The sequence below is a fragment of the Cyprinodon variegatus genome, unplaced genomic scaffold, assembly GCF_000732505.1.
Source record: "Cyprinodon variegatus isolate N-32 unplaced genomic scaffold, C_variegatus-1.0 Scaffold308, whole genome shotgun sequence".
NCBI lineage: Eukaryota > Metazoa > Chordata > Actinopteri > Cyprinodontiformes > Cyprinodontidae > Cyprinodon > Cyprinodon variegatus.
In genome coordinates, this window is record NW_015150761.1 from 669,519 (window position 1) to 693,074 (window position 23,556).

Here is a 23,556-nt window from a genome sequence, read left to right on the forward strand (position 1 = left end):
TTGAAGGAAATGAAGACAGGCAGATAGAAACAGGGAAGGAAGCAAAGAACAAGATGGAAAATTGGACAAAGACAAGAAAAAGATGGAAGGATGGGCATGAGGAAAGACAGAAGGGACACGATGAGGCTGTAAGGAAAAAGGACACAAAAATATAGAGGGAAAAAAAGCTTTTAAAAAGGGGGATCGGGATTAAAATACTGAGACCAGACTCTGTAGGAAATCTGTAAAGATTAGGTTAATTAAGATTTACCAACTAATTATCAACAGAAGCTCCTCTTTAACATCAAAACATTTAAGTTCAGAATTAAAAATTAATTTTTAAAAACTACCATTTTGGTGCGTATTTGCACTCGACATATTTAATTTTTTCCACCCGTTTTTTTTTCTCTCCCACACCGTTTACATTCGATCACTGCTGCACCTTAAGGAATGGAAATGTTCTCAAAGCTATACAAAACCAAATTTCATTTTGCGTACACTTCTGTTTATATAAAATGACAATAAAGGTTGTCCAAGTCTAAGTCTAAAATAAACAAAAGACATTATATACATTTTAGAAGGGGATCATTTCAATCTATTTTTCTTCTGGACTTAAATTTTTAACTGATATTCACCTTTCTTCTTGGGCCCATTTTTCTGCGAGTCGTCGTCTCCGTTCTTCTCCTCTCCGGAGTCGTCTGACTTGGCTTTCAGGTTTTCTTTGCTCTCCTCGTTGCTCTCCCTCTTCTCCTTAGTTTCCTTTTTAGCCGTTGACCTTTTAGGGCCCTTGAAACACACAAAGAGAAATTATTTTTAAAAAATTACCTTCTGCTTCAAGCAATTTGTATATCCATAAAAAGATAAACGTGTTTTACCAAGTCTAAAAATTGATTAATCGTGATTAAAAAAAGAAAAAAAAAAAAAAAAAAACAGCCCCAAAGAGCAGACATACAATCCTTGACTGCAGCGCTCGTTAATGCATTGCTTTAACTGGTTTAATCATGCTCTGAATTCCTGTGTCACAGTGATTGGTGTTGGACAGCAGCGTGGATGAATGCCATTCAGCTTTGGAGGCATTAACACATTTATACCATTCATTTACATGTGTTGAGTGCCGAAAAATGCAAACCAAAGTTCAGCTTCCACAACGATTACAACAAACAATGCAGTTTTAAACAAGTGATTAAAGAGGATTTAATCTACTAAAAACATTCCAGTAGAAACAAAAGACGTCACCAGAGAAGTACAACGTTGGTAGCAAAACTAAATCCCAGTCTAATCAACCAGCTCTCGGTTCTCAGTACAAAATCCAAGAGTGTACTTTAGTCTTTGTTTAAGGATACCCACTTTTGTACTTGTATGAGCTTAAACGCCACGCAGTAAGGAAGAAGCCAACACACCATAGATGAGGAATAGAAACCTCACAGATGGATGTAAAGGGTGACATAATTGTATCTTTAGAAATTAAGTTTAATACTTAAATTCGTTTTAATAACCATATATCCTGTGAATAGGCCATCTTAATTAGGAATGACTGAATTCATAGATGACCCAGCATTTATCAATTGATCATGCTATTAGTTTTCCTGCAGCTGTTCAAACCGCCATATTAGCAAGAAGCAGCAGCAATGTGAGGTAAAAGGTCTGTTTATGAAAAACAACAAACGCACCTTATTTACATTTTATACCCTGATGGGGGAGAAAAAAACCCTGGAGGATTCATATATTATACTAATTCTAACCATTTAGCTTATTGAAGATATATCATCATCTAAAGAGGACAAAATAAAGATGTTATACTCCCACTAATAATGTAAATTCTCAAACTCCACAAGATGATCCAAGCCATCATTATTACAATATCAATGTACAAATTACGTGCATCAGAGATCTGTCTGAACGCCCTGGTCCTTTCCCTCATGTCTTCTCAACTTCATATTAGCCTACTATGAAGGCAGGAGGAGTCTGTCCTATCAATGCAGACAGATGCCATAACATGTAATTGCTAATTGTATTCATAATGGCAACATCCTCAAATTTCAAATGTTTATCCAATATCGTGCAGCTCCTGTCAAAACAAGGGGTGCACATCCAGAACCAGGCCGTCATTCACAAGACATGGAGTTACAGAGTCAACACAAAACCCAATACTGTTACGCCCAGCATGTTGACTTTATCAGCCATTAGTAGATACTACAAAACACATTTAAGGACAGCTTAAAGGACAAAAGGTTTATTTTAGTTGATCTGATGTAACAGATCTATAAATATAAAAAAAATGGAGCTTATATGGAAATAAAAAGAGGTGGGAAGTTTAAAATATGTATTAAAGCTGTAGTGCCTTCTTTAGAATCAACTTCAACACTTTGGATTAAAGTTGTTAACATTTTTGTTTTACGTCAGAAATGTTCTCACATACCTGTACGATACCTGAATACTTAATTCCAGCACCTTTCATTCATGTCAACAATATGTTCACCTTATCGAGTGACTTTTACTACCCATATGCTACACCTGATCTCTACAAACGGATGGAGAATTGTGGAGAGGAAATGATAAGAAAATTTTGGTGTAATTATACAGATATCATTGTCACATTCAGGGACACAAGAGATGCTGAAAGAGGTCCAAACAGAGCAGCATAACTATGCAGCTTTGAATATCCCCACAATATTTCCCTTTGACTAAATCTGCACAGTTTACAGTTTATTTCAGACAAAACAATAAAACCAAGTGGGCCAGAGGTGGATTTGCATGTGGTTTAAGACATTTCAGACCCCTTTTGTGCAGCTCTCAGAACATTTGACTACAGCAGACCAACACTCCTACTGTTCTACACAGGAGGGAAAAACTGGTGTGGAGTAGTTCATGAAATGTTCTCACAGGTTATCTTAACTCCCTAAGCTGATATAACATTTATTCAAATCCAGCAGCATTCAGCCTCAACTGAGGCCTCAGCAACATGGATATCTATAAAAGCTTGGTGCAAAAACGTTTGCATACCAGTCATGTTTAATATTTGTCTCCCTTTCTGCACAACCTTACAAGACAGAAGTTGAACACTTATCGAATCACACCAAATTCAAAGATCGCAGCCAACATGCTTGTAGCAGAGCTCTTAAGGCTGATTTATACTTCGAAACTAGGTCGTCTGCGTCGCAGTGAACAAAAAAACGTCTCCGCCCCTTCCACAGACACTCTCCTGCACCTCTCCCAAATTGTAGGTGAGCACAGACAGCGCCGTAGACAGGACGCCGGCTTGTTTTGTTTTTATGACCGAAATTGCTGAAAACAACTCGTGAAGTTGGACCAGCTAGAAGTGCGAGGTGTGCGAGAACGCTGGGACCCCTTTCCACCTGAATCCCTGCTTTTTTTTTTTTTAACTGTCATGTACCTCCATTGCCGGACAAACTCGCCCCCACTTCGTAATCGCCTCGCCGTATCTAGACCCACAGCCTATAGCGCAGACCACGCTTCAATGCTGGGCATAAATCAAAAATGTCTGCGTCAAGCTCACTGCGACACACTGCTGCAGGAGTATAACCAGGCCTTTAGTCTAACACATCAGGTCAGAGTAAAACTGACAAACTCTTCCAATTAACTTGTCAAACAGTGAAGGAAAGGAAAGCAGCAGTACTGAACTTTACATTTCTCTGATTCCAATTATCAACATTTGTCTTTTTTTTTGCTTGCATGTTAAGATTGTTAAGCTAATGTCTAATTACAGCTATTGTTCTTATTGTTTAAAATTTTACGTTTTACAAACAAAATGGAAATAAGGCTGCCTATAATACCTGCCAAGAATGGATCAAATGTTCTGGAGTTGATTGTTGACAACAGCAGCCGAACAGAATTTACACCATAACATTTATTTAATCAGCGTTAACGACACGGCCTACATTTATGGATGAATGATGTTATATGGAAGAAAAAAACCTTATTGACCTAATTGAAATATGCCTAATTTTAATACATTAAAATATAAATAGCTGGTTTTTCATGATGGATTGTTAAAACTATAATAGTATTCCAGCTCTTATAGTCTTAATTGGCTTAAAGAGCAAATATATTTTACATCCTAAAAAAGTATCAAAGAAATTGATCACCACCTGCATTTTTATTGGTTTTCAGGACTGATTTGAATCACAGGAACACTGACAAACAGACCGACCCTATGGAGCCAAGCCACCCTGAAACAGGAAGGCACTACCATATATGGATGAGCTCTCAACTACGGGCACAAAAATATATATATTATTTTATTTTGATTTTAAAAATTGGGTTGTTTTTTGTTGTTTTTTTTTTTTTTTTACCAAAAGGCCTTTCTGAAATTTTTATTTTAAACTTGTTTCACACAAGTTTAATATTGTGAATCTGCAGCCGGACCAGGAGGTAATCATGGGTGTTTGCGAACATGTTTGTTTGAAACTATAAAAATTTATTTTCTAGTCATTTCTAAGCCACTCAAAGATTTCATAATGAATCTTTGTTCCCTCGCGCAAGGACTGGCCTTTGCTTGGCTGATTTGCTCCTGCTTCCACAACTGAAAAGGAAAAGTTACCCGATGGTTATATATTCTTAAAATATATATATATATATATATATATACAAAATTTTAAATGCTCACAAGTCAGTCATTGCACCATGGAAATAGAATTTTTAGAATTGTAAATCAGGGTTTCTAAATCAGCATCTCAATAAATTAAAAGAAAGAAGTAAATGTTTATTTTTATTTCTCTAATATGAACACAACTCGGACTGACAGCAGGTGTCTGAAAATCTAAATGGTTTTCATCAATTAAAACAAAATCATTTTAAGACAGTCTTTAAATGAAAGAAAACCAAAACATGCATATAACATTTTAACCTTTGGACTAAATCATGCCTTAAATTCTACGTGCCAGGTCGTTGGGTTCATTGCGCTGCCAAAAAATGGCTCCACTGAATTGATTTCTTTCTCGTTAGTTCAACATGGTCTGCAGAGAATGAAAGTGTTGCACAATAAGCTTCTAACTCTGCGTGCAAAAGCAGTTAGGGTTAATATTTCATTGTGAAAAAGAGAGCCTCTTCTGTTCTTGAGCTGAAATAGATGATTAAAGACTGGCTTCTTTTTCTGCCTGGAGGATTTCTTTTATTTTTGGTCCAATGATTAGCTACAGAGACTGATTAGTTAACAGGCTGGCAGGCTGCAGGTTGAACTTACAGTGATTCTCCACGAGTCTCTGACCTGCCTGAGAGGCGGCGGGCAGGACACGGTCTGTCCCACTACCTCCATCTGAACACAAGGAGGGAAGAGCAGTTTAGACAGGGTCATGATGAGCACACACACTTACTGTCTGCAGGAAATTTCACCACATGTTTAACTGTAAGCTACCAGCGACCCTCCTGCTGCAGAAATAAGCAGCTCATTCAGGAGTTAGGGCAAATTTACATAACCGTCAGCCCCTAAGGCTTTTTAGTGTCACACAGCTCTGCTCCTGTAGCATGAAGGCATTAAGATCCCTCCTGTTGACATCAAACAATGAAAATGCCTTGTCAGTGTTGAACGCCCTGTTGAAAGTGAGAAGTGTCTGCTTAATGTAACGGCGTATAAGAAAATGAAATCATCTCAGAAACGGCATAAAAATGCTATAAAAAAAAAAAACTTCAGACAAAATGGATCACTTACAGCATTGATAGAAGGCAGACTGTCAGATGCAAGCTTTGTAATGTGAACTGATAGGATGGGGGCAGCAAATCGAATGCCACAGTTTGCTGAGTCACTCCTGCTGCTTTGCAATGATGAGCACAGTAAATATTACCTCGTTAAAATAACGGCAGAAACCGCAGAGTCACCCTCATTTTATGTAAATGCTGCAAAACGTGACAGCAGCCCCAAAAAAGCCCCACCACACCACCAATTGTTTACTACAGACAGTAGAAATGGAGGTATGCAAGTTTTTGGTCCCCAGAAAGTGAAGGAAACATGAGCAGACGTGTGTCCTGCTCATCTGACCTACTGTTAGACAAATATAAAAGATCAAGGCCCGCAGCGCTGCAGTCTGTGCATACAGTGCAATGATGAAACCCTGCATACATGCAAGTTATCCTGTTAATCTAAAGCAGTATAATGCAGTTTGTAAAAATTAGTTCACAATCAAAACACTAGAGCTGCAGCTATCCAAATATTTAGTGATTCATTTAGTGTTCTTTTTTTTTTTGATTAGTCTAAAAACAGGCACTCTTAGTACCTTTAAAAACAATTTTTAAAACTTAAAAAACCTATTGCACATTTTATATGCACTGTTGACGGCTAAAGGCCACAATTAATATCCATCCAGTTTCTCGAGCTTATCTCTCAAGGTAACGTTGGAGCTGGTGATCATCTCCAGCAGGCTATGGGCGAAGGCGGGGTACACCCTGGGCAGGTTGCCAGATTTCCAAGGGCAACATGGAGCACAAACACTCACACCTGATGGCAATTTAAAAAATGCAGATTCACCTAACAGGTATTTATTTAGACTTTGGGGGGAGGCGCATAAACAGAGGGCTCAACAATATTGCTTAAAAATGATTTTTTTTCTCACTCAACTTTCCTTCTAAAAATGACAAATAAGACATTGCTTCAAAAACCAGCTTTTTTTAAGTTCAAATAGTGCCCTCAATGAAAAAGAAAAAAAAAACTAGAAAAGCACTGAGCCCAGACCTCCGCCAAGCAGCCATTTAACCCAATATTCTTAATTTCAACAAGCGCAACAGCCACAGAAATTGTGTTTTCTAAAATATTTACCTCCTTAGTTGGACATATATGTGATAAACCTGTTTATTTAAGGGACCTTGAGTCAGCACTATGAAAATGTGTTATTTAGACAATTACAATTGCAATACCTGCTAACCGCCCACTTGCCAAGTACGGGCATCGACTCGGGTTGACAGAGAGAGCAGCTTCTAAAGACAAGGGTAGAGTGGACATAGGCAGGTCAGGAAGGATTCCCAAAAGGCTGTTCTGTCAAGTTAAACTGGCCCGATGATCGGACTGTTATATAAAAGAATATTTGTCAGTGTGAAGCTTTTAAACCTAAGAATGCTGCACGAGCTGTGAAGCATGGAGGCGGTAGCATCATGCTCTGCACTGGTAGACTGAGTAAAAAAAATAGGGTTTCCCTACATCTGATCATGATCGCAAATACATTAAATAATGAAGCAGATAAAACACACAGCCTCTGGAACAGGCAGTCTGTTAAATAAATACATTCAGATTAGCTCTACCAATTCTTCAAGGAAGTGAGGTCCAATATCCAATCAGAATCAGGCCAGAAGCGCGATCATGGCCTCAAATTTTTATACAGAGAAGGGGGATTTTAGCTTTTTAGAACAAATCTGATTTCCTTCCATGCAATTTTCTTAGAGTAATAACTTGTTTCCAACTTTGTTGGAATGTCTAAAAAAAACTCACACCTCAAAAATCATCCAACATTTCTGCAGCTAACAAGCAACAACCAAAGGAAGTGGAAGAATAACCGTTAGAAAAAAGTCCCCAAAGTGTACTTTGCAATGGATGGCTTTGTACAAACTTAAAATGGTTATAAACAGTAGAAATTTTACAATGGCCTCTTATTGAGCTGAATCCAAGGATAAACCTCAGCAATGCTCACAGATGACCAATAAAAGCTGAACTAAAAAAGAAAAGACCTCTTTATCAAGTTTCAGTGTCTTATTTCTCAGTGTGTCTGATTTCTGAGACCCAGGAAGTGATTTATGGCTGTAAATGTTACGTGATGGACACCTCACTCCGACAGCACCAAGAATAGCAGCAGGACAGATCCAGCTGGGGGTTCTGTACGGTGGGGATCCCTAAAAGGACATCCTCTCCCAGCCCTTGGCCTCCATCCCCAGACTCCAACCATTCCCACTTTTGATTTCTGCCACCGGACCTGCAGGTTATTCCTGGGACCGATGACATGATCCACATTTTCCCACTCAGGGACATGAACTCCCAGTGGGGGTTGGCTCAGCCCAGGCTGCCTAAAATAGAGGAGGTTACCAGGGTTGCACCCCTGGTGGTGCATTGTTCACAGAATAAAGACAAGGCATCTCTGAGGAGATTGCTGCAGCTAAGACACAGACTTGGAGCATCACAAAACTCACCAGATGTACAAGATATAGAGCTACAAATCAGAGGTTATACAGACATTTTGCTGAGGATGAGGTTGGTGTTATGACTAAGCTGCTTCAGGAGTACTACAGTTGTCCCAATACTAAAATCTGAAACTTAATACCGATACTAGGAATAATACTTGACGTTTTTGATAACATAGCAACAAAAGGGCAAAATCATTTCTCATTAAGAGCAAAACCATTTTTATTATTACAACTTTCATTTTCTTGATTAAGAAAAAAAGCAACTAGAAGCGTTCCAAGCCATTATCAAGAACCAAAATATTCAGAACTGAAACAAAACCATTTCCTTGGCTCATTAAGACCGTGGCAATGAGGAATATTTGTCATCCATGGTAAGGTGCAGGGGGTAAAGTAAATAAAACTGCATTTTTTGTGGTATAAAATATTTGATTGTTGGCTTCATCACACAGCCCTTAACTCAATCCCAGACTAAAGCCGAATGAAGAACCAGTTTGTTACAACCTACATGCGTTTCAGGATAGCATAACAGAAGGACGATAGGTGTGGCATAGAATGGAAGAGCAGCCCACTGGTGTAGAAAAGGAAGAAGAAAGAAAAAGGAAGACGATGCTGAGCTAGTAATGAAGAGATGCGGGTTTACAGCAACATTTTAGCATTCTAAAGTAGCAACAGAAACGCAATGAGAAGGACTTTGTTCTTTCAGCTTTTTATTCTTTTGATCAGGCAAACTACTGAAGTAATAGTAACCCAAATAAGTTAACCTGTGCTGAATTAACCTGAGCCTTTCCAACATGAATAGATGAGGTACTAATGATTAGGGAGGTCACACTGCTGGTTAAAATGAGAAAACCAACTCTTTCAGTGGGCTCGGCTTGCTTTCACATAGACATTTAGGCTGGACTAACATCATGAAGCTGGAGCTCCTTCATCGGTATGGTATTGGAAATGAAAAAGATGAATGGGGACCCCACAAATTTCCATTGCAATGGAGCACCCATTCAGTGGGAGTGGGATCTTTAACGGCAATGTGACACAGTATGAAGTACAGAGACACCAACCCAAAAACAGCCCAGACTGGTGCTCTGTGAAGTAAAACAGGAGTGCAAGACAAGGCTATTGACGACGAGATAAAGCAAGCTGGATATGTACAGAAGAAACAGAGAAACAATAAAAGATTCCATCTAGAGCACAAGAAAAGATAAGCTGAAGCTAACCTAATAATAGTCAGGTAGGAAGGTGCTCAAACAGAATGAGCCCAGCTTAATGTGATGCGATGGTTTAAGATATTGTTCATTAAGGTATGCTTGTCCTATGAGGAAATTCTCTGCATGTTAAACCTCCACTGCTGATCCACTGATCACTAGTGCTCTGATGCCTTGACAGAGGATTTGGATTCATAATCAAACTAAATTACAAACTCATACAAGTAGTAAACAATTTTGCTAATTAGGTGACTTTTAAAGATTGTTTAATTTGATCTAATTTGGGTTTCTTGCTTTAGCTTCAGATGGTTTAAAATAAGGCTGGGCTCACATTGAATAATGCTTCTGTGCAGCTGCAGAAAATAAGCTCACGTGAGTTCACACTCTTTCCAGTTCTTGCACGAAATTCTCCATCTCTGCTTATAAACATCTCTTTTCATACTCCAATACCCCACCCTCTATGGCTTTTTGTTTTGCCTTTTCTTTTTTGCTAGTGAAGTCAGCAAAGGTCGATGATGTGAACTTCATAGCGACTTTTTTTTCTGTTTAGCATGTGAAACATGGGAGTTTGATACAGACCATATAAGAAAGGAATACATTCTTTCCAAATAAAAACTCTTTTTTTTAATTTCTAAGGAAAAGTTTTACAGTCTTCACGTTTCCTCAAAGATTAGTCTAAACAATAGTCTCCGTCGTGCTGGAGAGAAGTTAGAAGGGGAAAAAGGAGAGAAACATGCAGTTGAGGGGACAGAAAGTCGGGCCAGCAGAGGAAGACTGTTCAGACTAAAGGTGCAGTTAAGCTGATGTATAATTACAGCAACAAACACTAAAACACAGATTGTGAAAACCTAGGCTTACTCTCTGCAGTTCACTTTAACAGGGCCAGCTTCACTGCTTGATCTGACTGGTGAATGTCCAGTGAAATATGGGGTTTAGTCTTTAGCTTTCTGATTGATAATATTTATATGTTATTTCAGTCCAAAGAAAGGCAAGATTATCATTTTCCTGACATCTTGACATCCTTTTTCTGTAAAGTAATGATGAAATTAAACTGAGGTCTATACACATATTCCTGTAGTCTTAAGAAGATAAAGATAAGACTGATTCATATTCAAACATGCTTTACTAATAAGAAAAACATTTGTATGCTGATCTCCTCAGACCAGTGTTAGCTTTGCTCTGTCCTGCTGGTGCAACACTTTGCTAATCATATTTAACGTCTGTTTGAATTACAACACAACTGATGACCTGCTGCTTTATTGCAAGTATCACCTCCCCCACAGCTGTCTGCTTTGCCCGGACTGGTGGTAAATCTCTGTTCACTGGAAGCCAAGAAGTGCTGCTTTTTGATTGATTGGTTTATGTTCTCAAAACAATTCAGCATCCAACTGTTTAGCATATTTTTAAGAATAAAAAAAAAACTAAGAAACCCCATCATCCTGTTTTTTCTAGCAACAAAGGTGGTTGGATCATTTATGGTATATTTTCACAATCTGGCCTAAAATTCTAATTTTTTTTTTTGTCATTATTACTGTCGGAACACATGGTTTCCTTATGTGTTGATTTTTCGTGTTTGTTTAAAGTCACAATAAGCTGGATGAGAACTTTCAACAGCATGTCAGCTGCAAGTCTGTGGGTTTACCCACCTGGCACCCAAACCCTCCATGTTAACAGATGATAACACCTACCTGCATGTCTTTAGTTGCAATTTCTCCTGGAGTGGGCCAGCTGTTCGTGTCGCCAAAGTCTCCAACCTGAGCAAGAACAAGAGAAAAAGTGCAAACATTAGGGATGTTCAGATATGTTTGTCATGTCATCCCAAATCTCATTGTACTCCCAAATCTCATTGTATCCGTTGCAGAATATAATGACAATAAAGGCTTTTTGACTTTGACTGTCATTTCCACCTTGGTAGATTTCAAAATAAAGTGCCGTCTCCATTTTTCTCCTAATTTACAATGGGGAAAAAAACCTTACCTATTAAAGAACTGAACAGTGAAGTATTTTAAGGGCTGTAAAAACAAAACCAATCCCAGAGGTGAACAGACCACTCACATTTCAAGTGCAGTCAGGACAGTCAGCCAGAAACTCTGCACTACTACAATCTACTTTCTTTGAATTCATCTATAAAATGAATTATATTTATTCATACTATTATTCTGTTATTTTCTTCAACCTGTCCTTATCCCTTTTAAATTTGCATGTTGGTTGTTTTCATTTTCCAATATGGTGCAAGTAATGGAAAACAAGAGTTGATGAGGTTGGGGTGTAATTATGTATTTTCTATATTGGATGACAAAAAGGTAGAGTGTTTAATTGTGGAAAGCACTTTAAATTACATTAAGTGCATGAAAAGCTCTTTTTAAATAAAGTTGAATTGATTAATTGAACAGATTTTTTTTTTTTTTTATTCTGAAGATTTTGAGCAGCAACTACAACTTGCAATGGGCTGGACCTCCCTTTGACCCATAGTAAAGCTGGGCCAAACAGACCATGATGATCATCTACAGCAGTGGTCTGCAAAATAAAAATCCAAAGAGCCAATTAGCCCAGAGTATAGCTAAATAACATTTTAGAGACAAACACATTGCATCCTATTTTCTCGAAAACACAGCTTGTTATCTTTGGTACACATCCTGCATAGGAAAGCTGCTGAAATTTAACACACAAATTCCCAAGCTAATAATAAGAGATTTAAAAACACATTTCTCATACTTTTAATGTCATTCTGTTGTGAAAATTTAGCTGCAATATTCTTAAAAAAACAACAACACAAAGTCTTATAAGCTTTGTGTTGTTTTTTTGTCATGCTTAAAAATAGGGGTCTAAGAAAAATAAAAAATAAAAACACTGCCAAACACTAGATTATTCCATTAGCTGATATTTGTATTGATTCAAAATATGCCTGAGAGGATCTTAAATGTGAAAGATATTTATAGGCAAATATCCATGTCACTGTGTTATTTTTATGCAACTCTTGAACGTTCAGCCACTAGTTGGTGCTGCACTACCCAAGAGCCTATTATGCAGTAGGTCTTCACCATCTGCAGCAGAGCAACAATAAAATGGGGTTTTCAAGGGCTTTATTGAAATAAATGAATGAAAAAACAAAGTAAAATCACAATAAATCATCTTTACTAAGGTGTAGGGACAAATCGTATCATGAGGGGTGTATTGTTAAAGCAAGTTACATTTCAGTCAGTTCAGCTCCTTTTCATAGACAATGTTGGGCTGGTACCATATAATGCAGAGTCTCCATCAGATACATACACCTATTTTTCCACTCTCAGCAACATTTAATACAGAAACAAAACTCAAGTGTTGAGGGGGGAAAAGTCCATCTAAGCTAGGGGTACACAGTTTTGTCGGCTGAACGATGGACCCAGGTGTCCTTTTTTGATCGGCCAATACTCCGATGTGAAACCATGGGCTTCCTGACAACGCGAGCAGACAAAGATTTAAAGTCGTAGGGAAGCAGCTGTTCCAACGGTTGCAGTTCCAAATTCTCCAGAGTGGTGCCGGACTTTACATGAGTGAACAAAGTGAATGTGATTGGTTGATTATCAAGGGGGTGGGATTGTTGTGGCGGAAGGTTCGCAAGCAAGTTTGGTTGTGGTCGTTTTCTCAGAAGCATCTTGCTAACCAGTTAGCAACTTCGTCCTAGTAGGTTCCCAATGGGAAATTACATTGGGACCAAGTAGCACTAAACTGGTGACTTAGAAACGATACTGTCAAGGAACGCTATGGACAGCGGAAACATGCAAGAGGAGGAGAGTTTTTTGTCTGAGGTCATGGATTAGTCTCCTCTGTCATACATTTTTTATTTAGAGGAGGAAAGCGGGGACGAAGATGTTGAGGAAGAGGACGCCAGGGGGGCAGAAGCTTGGTTTGGTGTAGAAGGCTTACAGCCGTACATGTTTGAGCCCTTGCCTCGCAACGCTGCCAGTTCTGTTAGCTCTACACCTGCTGAAGACACAGACGTCCATCCCCCAGAACACTAGGGGTGTGCAAAATAATCGCCATGATGATGCATCGTGATTCTAATTTTCATGATCTACTGCATCGATTCTTGACGCCAAGTATCAATTATTAATTTAAAAAAAATGAATAAATAAAATTGCATGAATGGTTGGCAAACATCAGCCAGAAACAAGTGTAATACAACTTCCAGTCCAGTAGATGTCGCTGCGGATGTGTTGACGCACGCTGCCTTGTGTCACAAGCATTTCCGGCTGCGGGATACTGCGTCGAGTCATTCAAAAACAAAACATTGAGGAGAAAATATTGCAATGCATCGCAATAATTCAAGTATCGTGATGCATCGTGATAGAATTGCATCGTGGCCTGTGAATCGTGATTCAAATCGAATCGTCACTTCTTTGGCAATACCCACCCCTACAGAACACTAGGACGTAACTCAATGGAAAAGGAAATTATTCTTATTTCAACCGTTGTGTATATTAGCGGTGACATATGAATCAAGTTGCTATGCCCGAAAAAACTCGATCGACAGATGATCGTTGATATATGATTGGCCGAATTTAGGTGTACAAGCTGACTTATAACTAACTGGCCTGCATAAGATAACGGAAAAAAAAATGTATATACATGCTTAAGCCAGAATTATTTGACATTTAAATATGACTTCCCTACGACTTTAAAGATCGGTTACCAGTGATTGGCCAGAAAACCGTTTTCACAAAGCATAAATGCTAGAGTGGTTTAAGATCCTTAAATAGGAGAAAAGGTCTGTGGCTTGTCAATCTCCTGTTTAACTATAAAGCCAACTTTTACAAAGTTGCTTTTTTCTGGCTTCTTTGAATATCAACCAAAAACCTGTTTTTATTCACTGCCTGTAGTTTTATTACAGTCTCTACTGAGCCGTTTAATACTTCTTATGAAACAGCCATGATGCTTTACGGTGAAGGTGTGGTTAGAAAGGATGGAACGACAGCAGCCTTCTTTAATTTTGGTGAAAGAAAGCAGAAATCCGAATAAAATACTTTCAGGGGCATTTTGCCTGTTCTTATCTTATGTCTCGTTTGCTTAGCAGCAACATGTTTGGATTCCAGGAAGTGGGGAGGTACACATCTGTCTCATGTGACCTTGGCTTATTTGGACTGTTAGAAATCATTTTCCATTAGTACAGAAGCAATAGCTATTTTCCAGACATTTAAACAAATATTTAGATTATCTGGCCTCTAATTAAGAACAACTAACAAAAATAGCGATTGTTTTGTTTAACCAAAAAGATAGTAAAACACGCTCTGGCTCCAACTCTCAGGACTTTAGAGTCATTATGGGGATGCTTAAAGGACGCAGATGACCGTCCTGGTTCATAACAAAATGTCAACTCGACTGCAGATGTATGCTGAGGCTCATGTTTGTACACAAAACTCTGTGTACCTTTGTCCCCTTCAAATAAAACTGTAGAGTTTTGAAAACTGATTAAAGCTTAAAGCACAATTTACAATCTACTACAGGGACAATGATTGGAACAGGAATGCTAAGAGAAACTGAAGGTAGACATGTTTTGTAAGGATGAAAGAAAGGCAACCGTTACCAAATCGAGGAGTAAAGTCTGGGAAACCCAACCCTTTTTCAACCTTTTATTTTGTATCATCACCTGGAACCTTACATGCCGTCCTGAAAGGAATGACTATGGCTACTCTGGGTTTTCAGTAACGGTGGTAACAATACCTACACATGAATGTGACCATCCCAGATGTTCACTGCTTACTTTCATTAGAAATGTGTTTGTACTTCAGAGAGATTTACCTTTCAGCTTTCAATGGGAAAAAGTCTAAGGAACAACTGAGCCTAGGGAAAATCTTTAAATTATTTTTCATCTCCGCAGGGAGAAGAAAAGAGCACATTTAACTCCGTTAATGCAGAGAATCAAATAAGCAGACCAGAGGCTATTACCTTTCCTCCACGTCTCGCTTTGGGTGGAATCCCCGCTCTGACCACTTTGGCAGGACCGCTCGACTCTGTGGGAAAACAACAAAAAAGGACGACAGTCAGCTACTAGACAAAGACCATTTCTTCTAATAACTACTAGAAGATGGTTCTTTCTTCTGTTTCTTTAGTCAATAAAACCCATAAGTACCACATAAGTTCAAAGCACTAAATGTATAAAACAAAGCTCATATGAATTATTCAGCAAATATGTTTTTTCAGGAACCTCCTACTTTTCCTGTTGAAGGTTCGCTGTGCGAATACAGCTATTATCAGGGTTTGCTGTGTGTGGCTCTGTTTCTTAGTTTTACTGTGATCAGGCAGGCGATGTGAGAAGTGAAAGCAGCTCACAGGGAGCATTTAACACCACAGACTAAATCCTCCTAAGCTCCTGAAGGGGAATCATGTCGAGGGACGTCGCCTGACGCTAAACAGGAGAAACCATTATTGAAAAAATAACTGACTTGCAGAAACAGCCTGAGTTTCCCTTTTTTTCTTTTTGGAAATAGTATAAACAACCACGCTCTTAAGTTAAGTTAAAAAAAACAAAGTGTGCAAAATCTTTTTGTATGGTTCCTTTTTTGTTGATCTTTAAAAAAATAAATAAATAAATAAAATGTCCCCTTGTTTTAGTTATTCTTTTTCCCCTAATAAATGCCTTTATTTTCAATGTGGCATTTTTAAGAACCATAAAATTAATCTGTGCAAAAAAATACACCCAAAAATATAAGGAGAAGAATTTGAACGTATAACCTTTAACATGAATATGATAACCAAATTATAAGAAGTGGAAAAGGGGGACAACTTCAATCACAAGCATGTGAAAACTACTATTCATTTAAGCATGTGTTAATTTTATTGAGTTTTTTAATATATGCATCTAATTAAGCAATCAAGCCTCTGTAATGTTATATTATTTTAGATGCCATAACGCTTTTAATATAAAGTTAAAAGATTATGCTTTGCAATCTGAATTTACATCATTACTTTACTTTTGTCTGTAATTCAGTCTCACCTGGACATTTATTGAGAAAATGTTAGGGCAGAACCACAGCAGGTTGGATAAGAGGCCGCAGCACAACCAGAGAGAAATCTAACAGCAAGCAGCCGTTGTTACTTAAATAATTATTTTTTACCAGACAATTTGTCCTCAGAAGAAAAGTATTAACTGAAACTGACACTTCTAAGAGTTACTTTTAATCTCATGCGTGTTAAACAAGATGAAGAAGCAGCAAATGTCAGAAAATGCTTAAAAATAACTTTTCAGTGTCTCAGCTGGTCTGAAAAGGTTTGTCCAGGCCTCCAGCTACCATCAGCTCCTGATATCAAACATTTGGACAAACTGTGACCTTTAAACAAACTGTTCAGTTTAGAGGCACAGCATTGAGAAATAGTGTAAAAGAGTCTTGGTCACATATAGTTGCTTCACTTAGTTGCTTAAACGAGTGAAAGTGGGACATCTTCAGCAACTGAATGGTAAACGTGGCCTAGCCTCACAAGGTATCGAACAGAGGGGACAAAAAAAAAAAAAAAAAACACACAGATGTGAAAGCTGATACGTCGGTTACCCTAAGATTAACGAAAGGGTTGCCATGGCGTATTCATTTCTGCCAAACATTTACTTTTTATCAGTTTGTTTAATAAGTTTTTACAGTTAGAAAAAAGGTTAAAGATAAAATTGGCCAAACACACAGATTCACAGATAGGTTTTGTATGTCAACAAAAAAAAAACTACAATTTTAAGAAATTAGAACTAATATATTGGCCAGAAATAACCATTAAAAAAAACCTTCAGCACAGCAGAAAAAAGGGAAATTAAAAAAAAGAAACTGGTCAACAAAACTGTATTAACAAGAAGCATAATTCCCCTAAGCCCAATCACTAGAGGAAACTAACACAGGTGGAAGTCCAGTTATCCCAGTGCTGCAGTCGGCCCTTTAACATATTTATTACCAGGTGCAGAGAAGCTTTGACACCAAGTATCTGTCCCAGCTGTTTTCATGTTAAGCAATAACCTACACACAGTTTGAGAGGTCAAGGTTTGTGTGTTAGATATGAAAATGGATTGGTTTAATCAGTTTAACATCAGCGGAGGTGAAGGGAGGAGGAGCGTGCCTCCAATATAAGTAAAGGAGAAACAAGGTCATTTATCACAGAACTGGACCTAAGCTCTGTTATCAGTAAACCGCTTTCATTAGCTAGCCGTGGATTGTTACTCTCCATTCCTTTTTCCGGTTTAATCTCCCAACAGATACCAATTCACATTATATAAAAATATTTGATCATTTCAGAAAACTGTTGAAGTTCCATCTGTGTGGTTAATTGGGGGACATGTCCAGATAGGCGTAGAACAGGGGTCACAAACGTGGCGCCCATGGGCACCAAGGGGCCCTCAAAGACAACATGTGGTCCTTGTCAAGAACTCACCAGTGAGTTCAAAATGATATTTTACTATGTTGCTCTTAAAAAAAATATTTATAGATCATTTCATCATATTAATCATAGGGCATTTAAGCAATTATAGAGATTTAAAAATTATAATTCATAAAATAACATTTAAAATAAGACAATATTAATAAAAATATCTATTCTGTATGAAGTTTAGGTGAAGTCTGAACCCTCCAGTTTATAGGTCAGTATTGTCGCCCTTCCTATGACTCGGCACCCATAAAGTAGCTCTAAGCCTTAAAAAGATTGGTGATCCCTGCATTAGAAGAAACAGGATGCAACCTAATAGAAAGCCATCTGCACAAGAGGTGAACTCAAAAACGAATCCTTTGAGATAACCGATTTCCTTAACACATTAACCCCATTTTTTTTTTTTTTTTTTAAATCAAGTCTCTTAAAAGAGTTCCAGACATACCTCTTTAAATAGGAAAGGATTGATACAAACTAATGATGTTTTTCAGCGCCATGAAATCTATGGGAAGTTCTATAAGAGAATTAATTTAATTCTGAAGGTTTGTTTTGATAAGTTGTACAAAACGGATTTAACCTAGAAGTTTTCAGGCGAAATAGTTAACTTTTTAAACCAATATTTTCCCTCAATTTCCTACATTCCCTGTAATAAAATTTCTCCTTTTAACATTTCTTAATTAACTATTCGGCTGATGTCACTGGTGCAAAAAGATCAACTTCCTAACTAAAAAACAAGCTCATTAAGGATAAGGATGTCTGTGTGAAACAAAGGTTCAGAGCGACGCAACTATAGTAACAGAAAAATAAATAAACCAGCAAAGATCTGTGAACAACACAGCCTGAATCGCATCATATGCTATAAGTAAAAGCAAAGGCAATGTTCAGGTGGGGGCCGCTTTGTTTCCAACTTCACCCTCTAATAGGTTCCTTTGCACACATCCAAAAACAAAACACCAGGGATGAATAAGCAGCAAATTAAAGCATCCCACCACATTCCAGCTGGGCTGCTTATTATTGATTTACTCACCAACAGTTCAACCATCTCTGTAAACAGTCACCCAGCTTCTCCAATCTACTCTTTAAATCTCTTAAATACACTTCCATTTTAATGAATACTTCATGTAAAAGCCCATACCTTAGCTGTATGATACCACACATATTTAACCCCACTTAATTTGCTTAGTTTGTAAAGAACAAAAGAAAAAAAAGGACCTGCTTCTTTGCTACCAACAGCGCAGGTTACAGCTGTGGTAACATTCACAGAAACGTTACCAGCTGGAATGAGCGGTTTCATCCTTGGATTTGCTGCAGTTATTTGTACATCGAAAGGCAAAAAGCTTTGAAAGAACCTGCTTTGCTCCTTGAGGCCGTCTCTCCAGAACAGAAACGAATTAAACCGATTGAAGACAGTTTTTTTGCCTTGTCATCCTGACAGAGCAACACTGACAGCTTCTCCAGTTTTACAATCGTCGATTCTAAGGAATTCCAGCAGATTGCATTTAGCTACTAACGTCTTGAATACACTCCTTCTTATCGCCAAAGTCCCTAATCGATTTGATTTTGATTCATACAAATCTAAACCGATTAATTTCGATTCGATCTGTTTATACAATAATGAAAGTTGTTCAACTGTGTTTCAAAATACTGATGTATTTTATTTTTTTCCTGTCACATTAAACACAAAGTGCAAACTTGTTATTCAGACAGTTCAAACTTGAGATGTGAACAAAACTGCCGTATAAGTGCAAACTTGTTTGTGAAAAGTGAAGCCTCACTCGAGCAAGCAGACGTGACACAGCGGAGACACAGCAGACATGAATGAGCTGCATCATCTTCACTGCAAAAACCATATTTGCAGCGTTGTCTGTTAACAACTAAAGGGTGTTTGCTGGTCGGCCCCCCATTTGTTAATTTCTTCAGTCAACCTATTGGTTATATTTGCAGCTGTCTGGCCTGAAGTAATCTTGAGTGCCTCTTTCCTGCTCATTTGAATGGGAACGTCACACGCGTCACTATATAACTAAATCATCTCTTTCCCTAGACATTGATTTTTGCAAAAAAAGGAATCGATTCAAAATTGATTAAATAGTTTTTTTTTACCCGGCCCTATTGAGGCGCATTCATGGTTATTTCCTAGCTAGGAAAAGTTAGGCTTGGAGAGAACATGACAGCAAAGAGGAGAAAAGATGACCACATGCAGCCATCACAGCTTTAAGCAAACGAAAAACAGTCAGTTCATTAATGTGGAATCATTTTGGATTTAAGACCCCCTTAAAGCAGTAATTATACAAAATAAAAAAATAAAAAAAAAATGTGGGAAAAGTTTGCATTAACGTTTTTTTTTCTTTGTCGATACGAATACTCTGTGCAGAAAGTGGCTTAATTTCAGTTCCACCTGGTTTAAATTAGGTATGAAATCTTCTCCAAGGAGACTTTTGCCATCGAATTAATAAAAAAAAAAACAATCAACTGATTAATCAATTAGCAATATGAGTTGTTAGTTGCAGCTCCAGTCAGCAGGACAGAGCACATCAAAAGCCAAATGTAACTCTCCAGGTTAACATCCTCTACTTTTAGGTTGGTAAAATAAACCTCTGATACCAAGCAGGCAGCATCTGAGAACATTGATCTTTATAACAGTGTGTTGGCTTTGAATAATCAATTAATAATCAGATAGCAAAAGGTTCCTTAAAGAAGAATTTTTACGAAATTGAATCAGGGGAAACTAAACTAAAACTTTACCACTTCAGAAGTTCTGGAAAGAGCATATTGATAGATGAAAAACGTTTTACTTTAAATGCAAAATATTGAGGTATTTTCCTTACGATGTTAAATCGTTGCTTTAAGTTGGTTTCTTTGTCAGCTAAAGGCATGTTTTACCATCTTTGTACTCCAGTTAAAGATGAATCACTTACTACATTAGTTGATAATATAAATAACTGACTAATCATGACTAATCCAATTAGTTGTTTCAGCCCTAATGCCAAACTTCTCATTTTGGCAATTTCAAAACCCTAGAATGCGATAAATTAATCAGCCACTGAAGAACAAAAATTCAATCAAACTTAAATATCAATCCACTTTTCAATTTATTCTGCTAAGATGTAGAAAATCTTGACTTCCCTGGATAAAACTCATCAAAATCAAACTTATTTCCACTTCCTGCACATGTAATTCAAATAGATCACAGTCTCATTAAAACTGTTTGCGCTTTTAATTCTCATCTGTACATAGGAGGAATTTTTATGTATTCTGAATGGCTGCAGAAACCCAAAGGTTTGCTTTTTTTCTGGTATGCAGATATAAAGTTTTAGTGTAAATGAAAGCCTCGACCTAATTTCAGCACAGCGGTGACAACTTGGACAAATGCACTGGCGAGAACCCTGGCATGTATTTAATCAAAGTGCATAGTAGTTGATATTAGGGTTTTAAATCTAAAGGAATGTCTCTTAAATTCGGCTCCGCTGCCTGCTCCTATAACCAGCGGTAATTTAAGTTTTACAGTGCAAGAGGCATTGCAACAAATGGACAATCAAGTGTTGTTCAAGGATCAACAGCAGGTTTGTGAAGGAGAGCAATGTTGCAACCATCAGCTGAGCCGTCCAGCACAGGCAGATATCCGTCCCTCACAGAGCCGCTCAGTGTTCGCCGCTTATCAGATGAGATCAGATGATAGGCTAAAGGTCAGGGGAGAGCCTCTCTGGGCAGGGAGAGCAGTCAGACTAGACATTAGAGGTCCTGAGGCTGTGGTGCAGTCAGCAGCTCAGTCTGGTAACCTGCTCCTCTCCAGGAAACGTGCTTCGTCCGTTTTAAAAACATCCTAGACGTTTTCAGAAAAAGACCTGAAAAGATTGCATCACAAACGTTTCCACCCAACGAGTACCCAAATAAAAACATATAAACAAAATCAAGCTTTTTATATGCATTGAATAAACAAATGAGCAACTAAAATAAAATAAAAAATGTTTCTTGAATCTAATAGGATGGTCAAAGTGTTTCTACTTAAAAAACAATAAGATGGGAAACAGAAACATGATGAAAAGCCGATGTTACACAAAAAAACTACCTAAAATAATCAATTGGATATAGAAAAAACAAGCACAAAGTCACACATTTACATTGCCCTTTTTGGTTGTACCGAATGCGCTGGCTAAAAACCATTCCATACACAAAACTTTGTAAAATCTGTGTTAAGGCTGCTCTTTATATAATGATTCTGCATCTGTTATAACAACATAACTATGCAGAAGAGAGATGCAGCGCTCAGGGCATCTATAATAGTTTGTTCTCAATTTCCAGTTTAGTTATGATCACCACATGCCTGCTTCCGTTTGCAGCTATGAAAGCAAACCAAACCAGACAAAAAGAATAAACAGCTTTATTGGGAGTTAGGAAAATATAATAGAAGTAGAAACTTTGGATGAAAACAAAGAAAATTAAGAAATGGCGCTTATCTTCACAACTGAACGCATTCTTCTTATATAGCCTCAAAGTGTGTTCCTTTATATTGGTGTAGAAAGTTCTTATGGAGGAGTGACCTAACATTTCAGTTTATCAGATCAGCTGCTACTTTTTCTAATTTTAGCCCTCCTGTCTGTCTGTAAGGCACAGATACTGGCTAACTGGTTATAACTCTCCAAAAATCTATAATCCAACAGTCCCACAGATCTGAGGTTAAACCAAAGCAGAAATGCATTAGTTGTAGCTACATTTAGCTCTTCTTCTTAACATTGGGAGTACTGTCAGTCCCCACTTTCCTTCAGAGAGCCATCCACACACACCTCCTGTATACGCTAAGGACATTCCCATGGGTGTTCTAAAAACCTGCTCCAAATCCCACAGGGTACGGCTGCAGAGGCCTAAAAATAAACTCTGTGCCACGTCGGCTCTGCAGCGATAAACCCAGTCATGATGTTGAGATTTCCTTTAGATTTAAGTTTAAAAGTACGTTTATCAATGTGATATTTAAATAAGGAGAATGCTTGCTTATTACAAATAGCTAAACTCTGACACATAATATAACATAGCTGTATAAAGTTTAAATGGTTCAAATGCAACAGCTACAGTCTAAAACCAAAAATCTGCTATTGTAACCACTGTTACTAAAGTATCACATATCTTTACATCTCTATATTTATCTCTCAAATACCAAATGCATTACAGAAGCTGCCGTAAAAACCACATTGTGTAATAAATGTATAAATCTGTATGCAAAGAAAAACTGTTTGGCCATGACCTCCTTAGATGCTCCCACTTCTTTTTTTTTTTTTTGTCAGAATCTCCACAAGACTTGAGTGGATGTCTCAATCATCTGAATCCAAGACAAAACATTAGGGCTACAACTAATCATTGTTTTGCAAATTGATTAATCTGTCGATTATTTTTCAATTAATAATCAGGTTGCGCTTTGGGTTGCTCTGTCAGCTAGAGGCATGTTCTAAGTCTCTATACTCCAGTAAACGATTAATCGATCATTAATTAGTTGACGATTATATCAATAATGCGATTAATCACAAATAATCTGATTGTTTCAGCCCTAAAGAACAGAGTTTGCGAAGTTGAAGGGCGAACCGTCTAATGAGGTAGTCAGAAGCACAGGAGCAGCACAGGGGATGGTGCCCTCACCTTTTCTTTGTATACCATACTCCTCTGACTTCCAGTAAAAGACAGTGACTGTGATCGTTCAGTGCTTAAAAATGGATTCATGGACCCCCATTTGACATGAGTGAAAACAACTAATTTGAAAGTTAATTACAGAAGAGATGATTGCCAATTTGAAGGAGAGATTGGTCAACTTCACCTAAAATGACAAATAGGTTGCAAACCCAGTATTCTTAATGTAAATGGTATATTTCTTTTATTTTTTTTCCCAACAGAG

At 37.7% G+C, this 23,556-nt stretch overlaps 1 protein-coding gene across 1 annotated transcript in view; it reads right to left on the minus strand.

The window, feature by feature from the left end:
- larp1 (La ribonucleoprotein domain family member 1) overlaps positions 1-23,556 on the minus strand; it is a 55,774-nt gene that overhangs the window by 18,827 nt on the left and 13,391 nt on the right. The window contains exons 2-4 of the mRNA XM_015384230.1: positions 15,228-15,292; positions 10,991-11,056; positions 615-765 (exon numbers count right to left, since the gene is read on the minus strand). Coding sequence (XP_015239716.1) covers positions 615-765; positions 10,991-11,056; positions 15,228-15,292 — 282 coding nt within the window. The remainder of the gene's footprint in view (positions 1-614; positions 766-10,990; positions 11,057-15,227; positions 15,293-23,556) is intronic.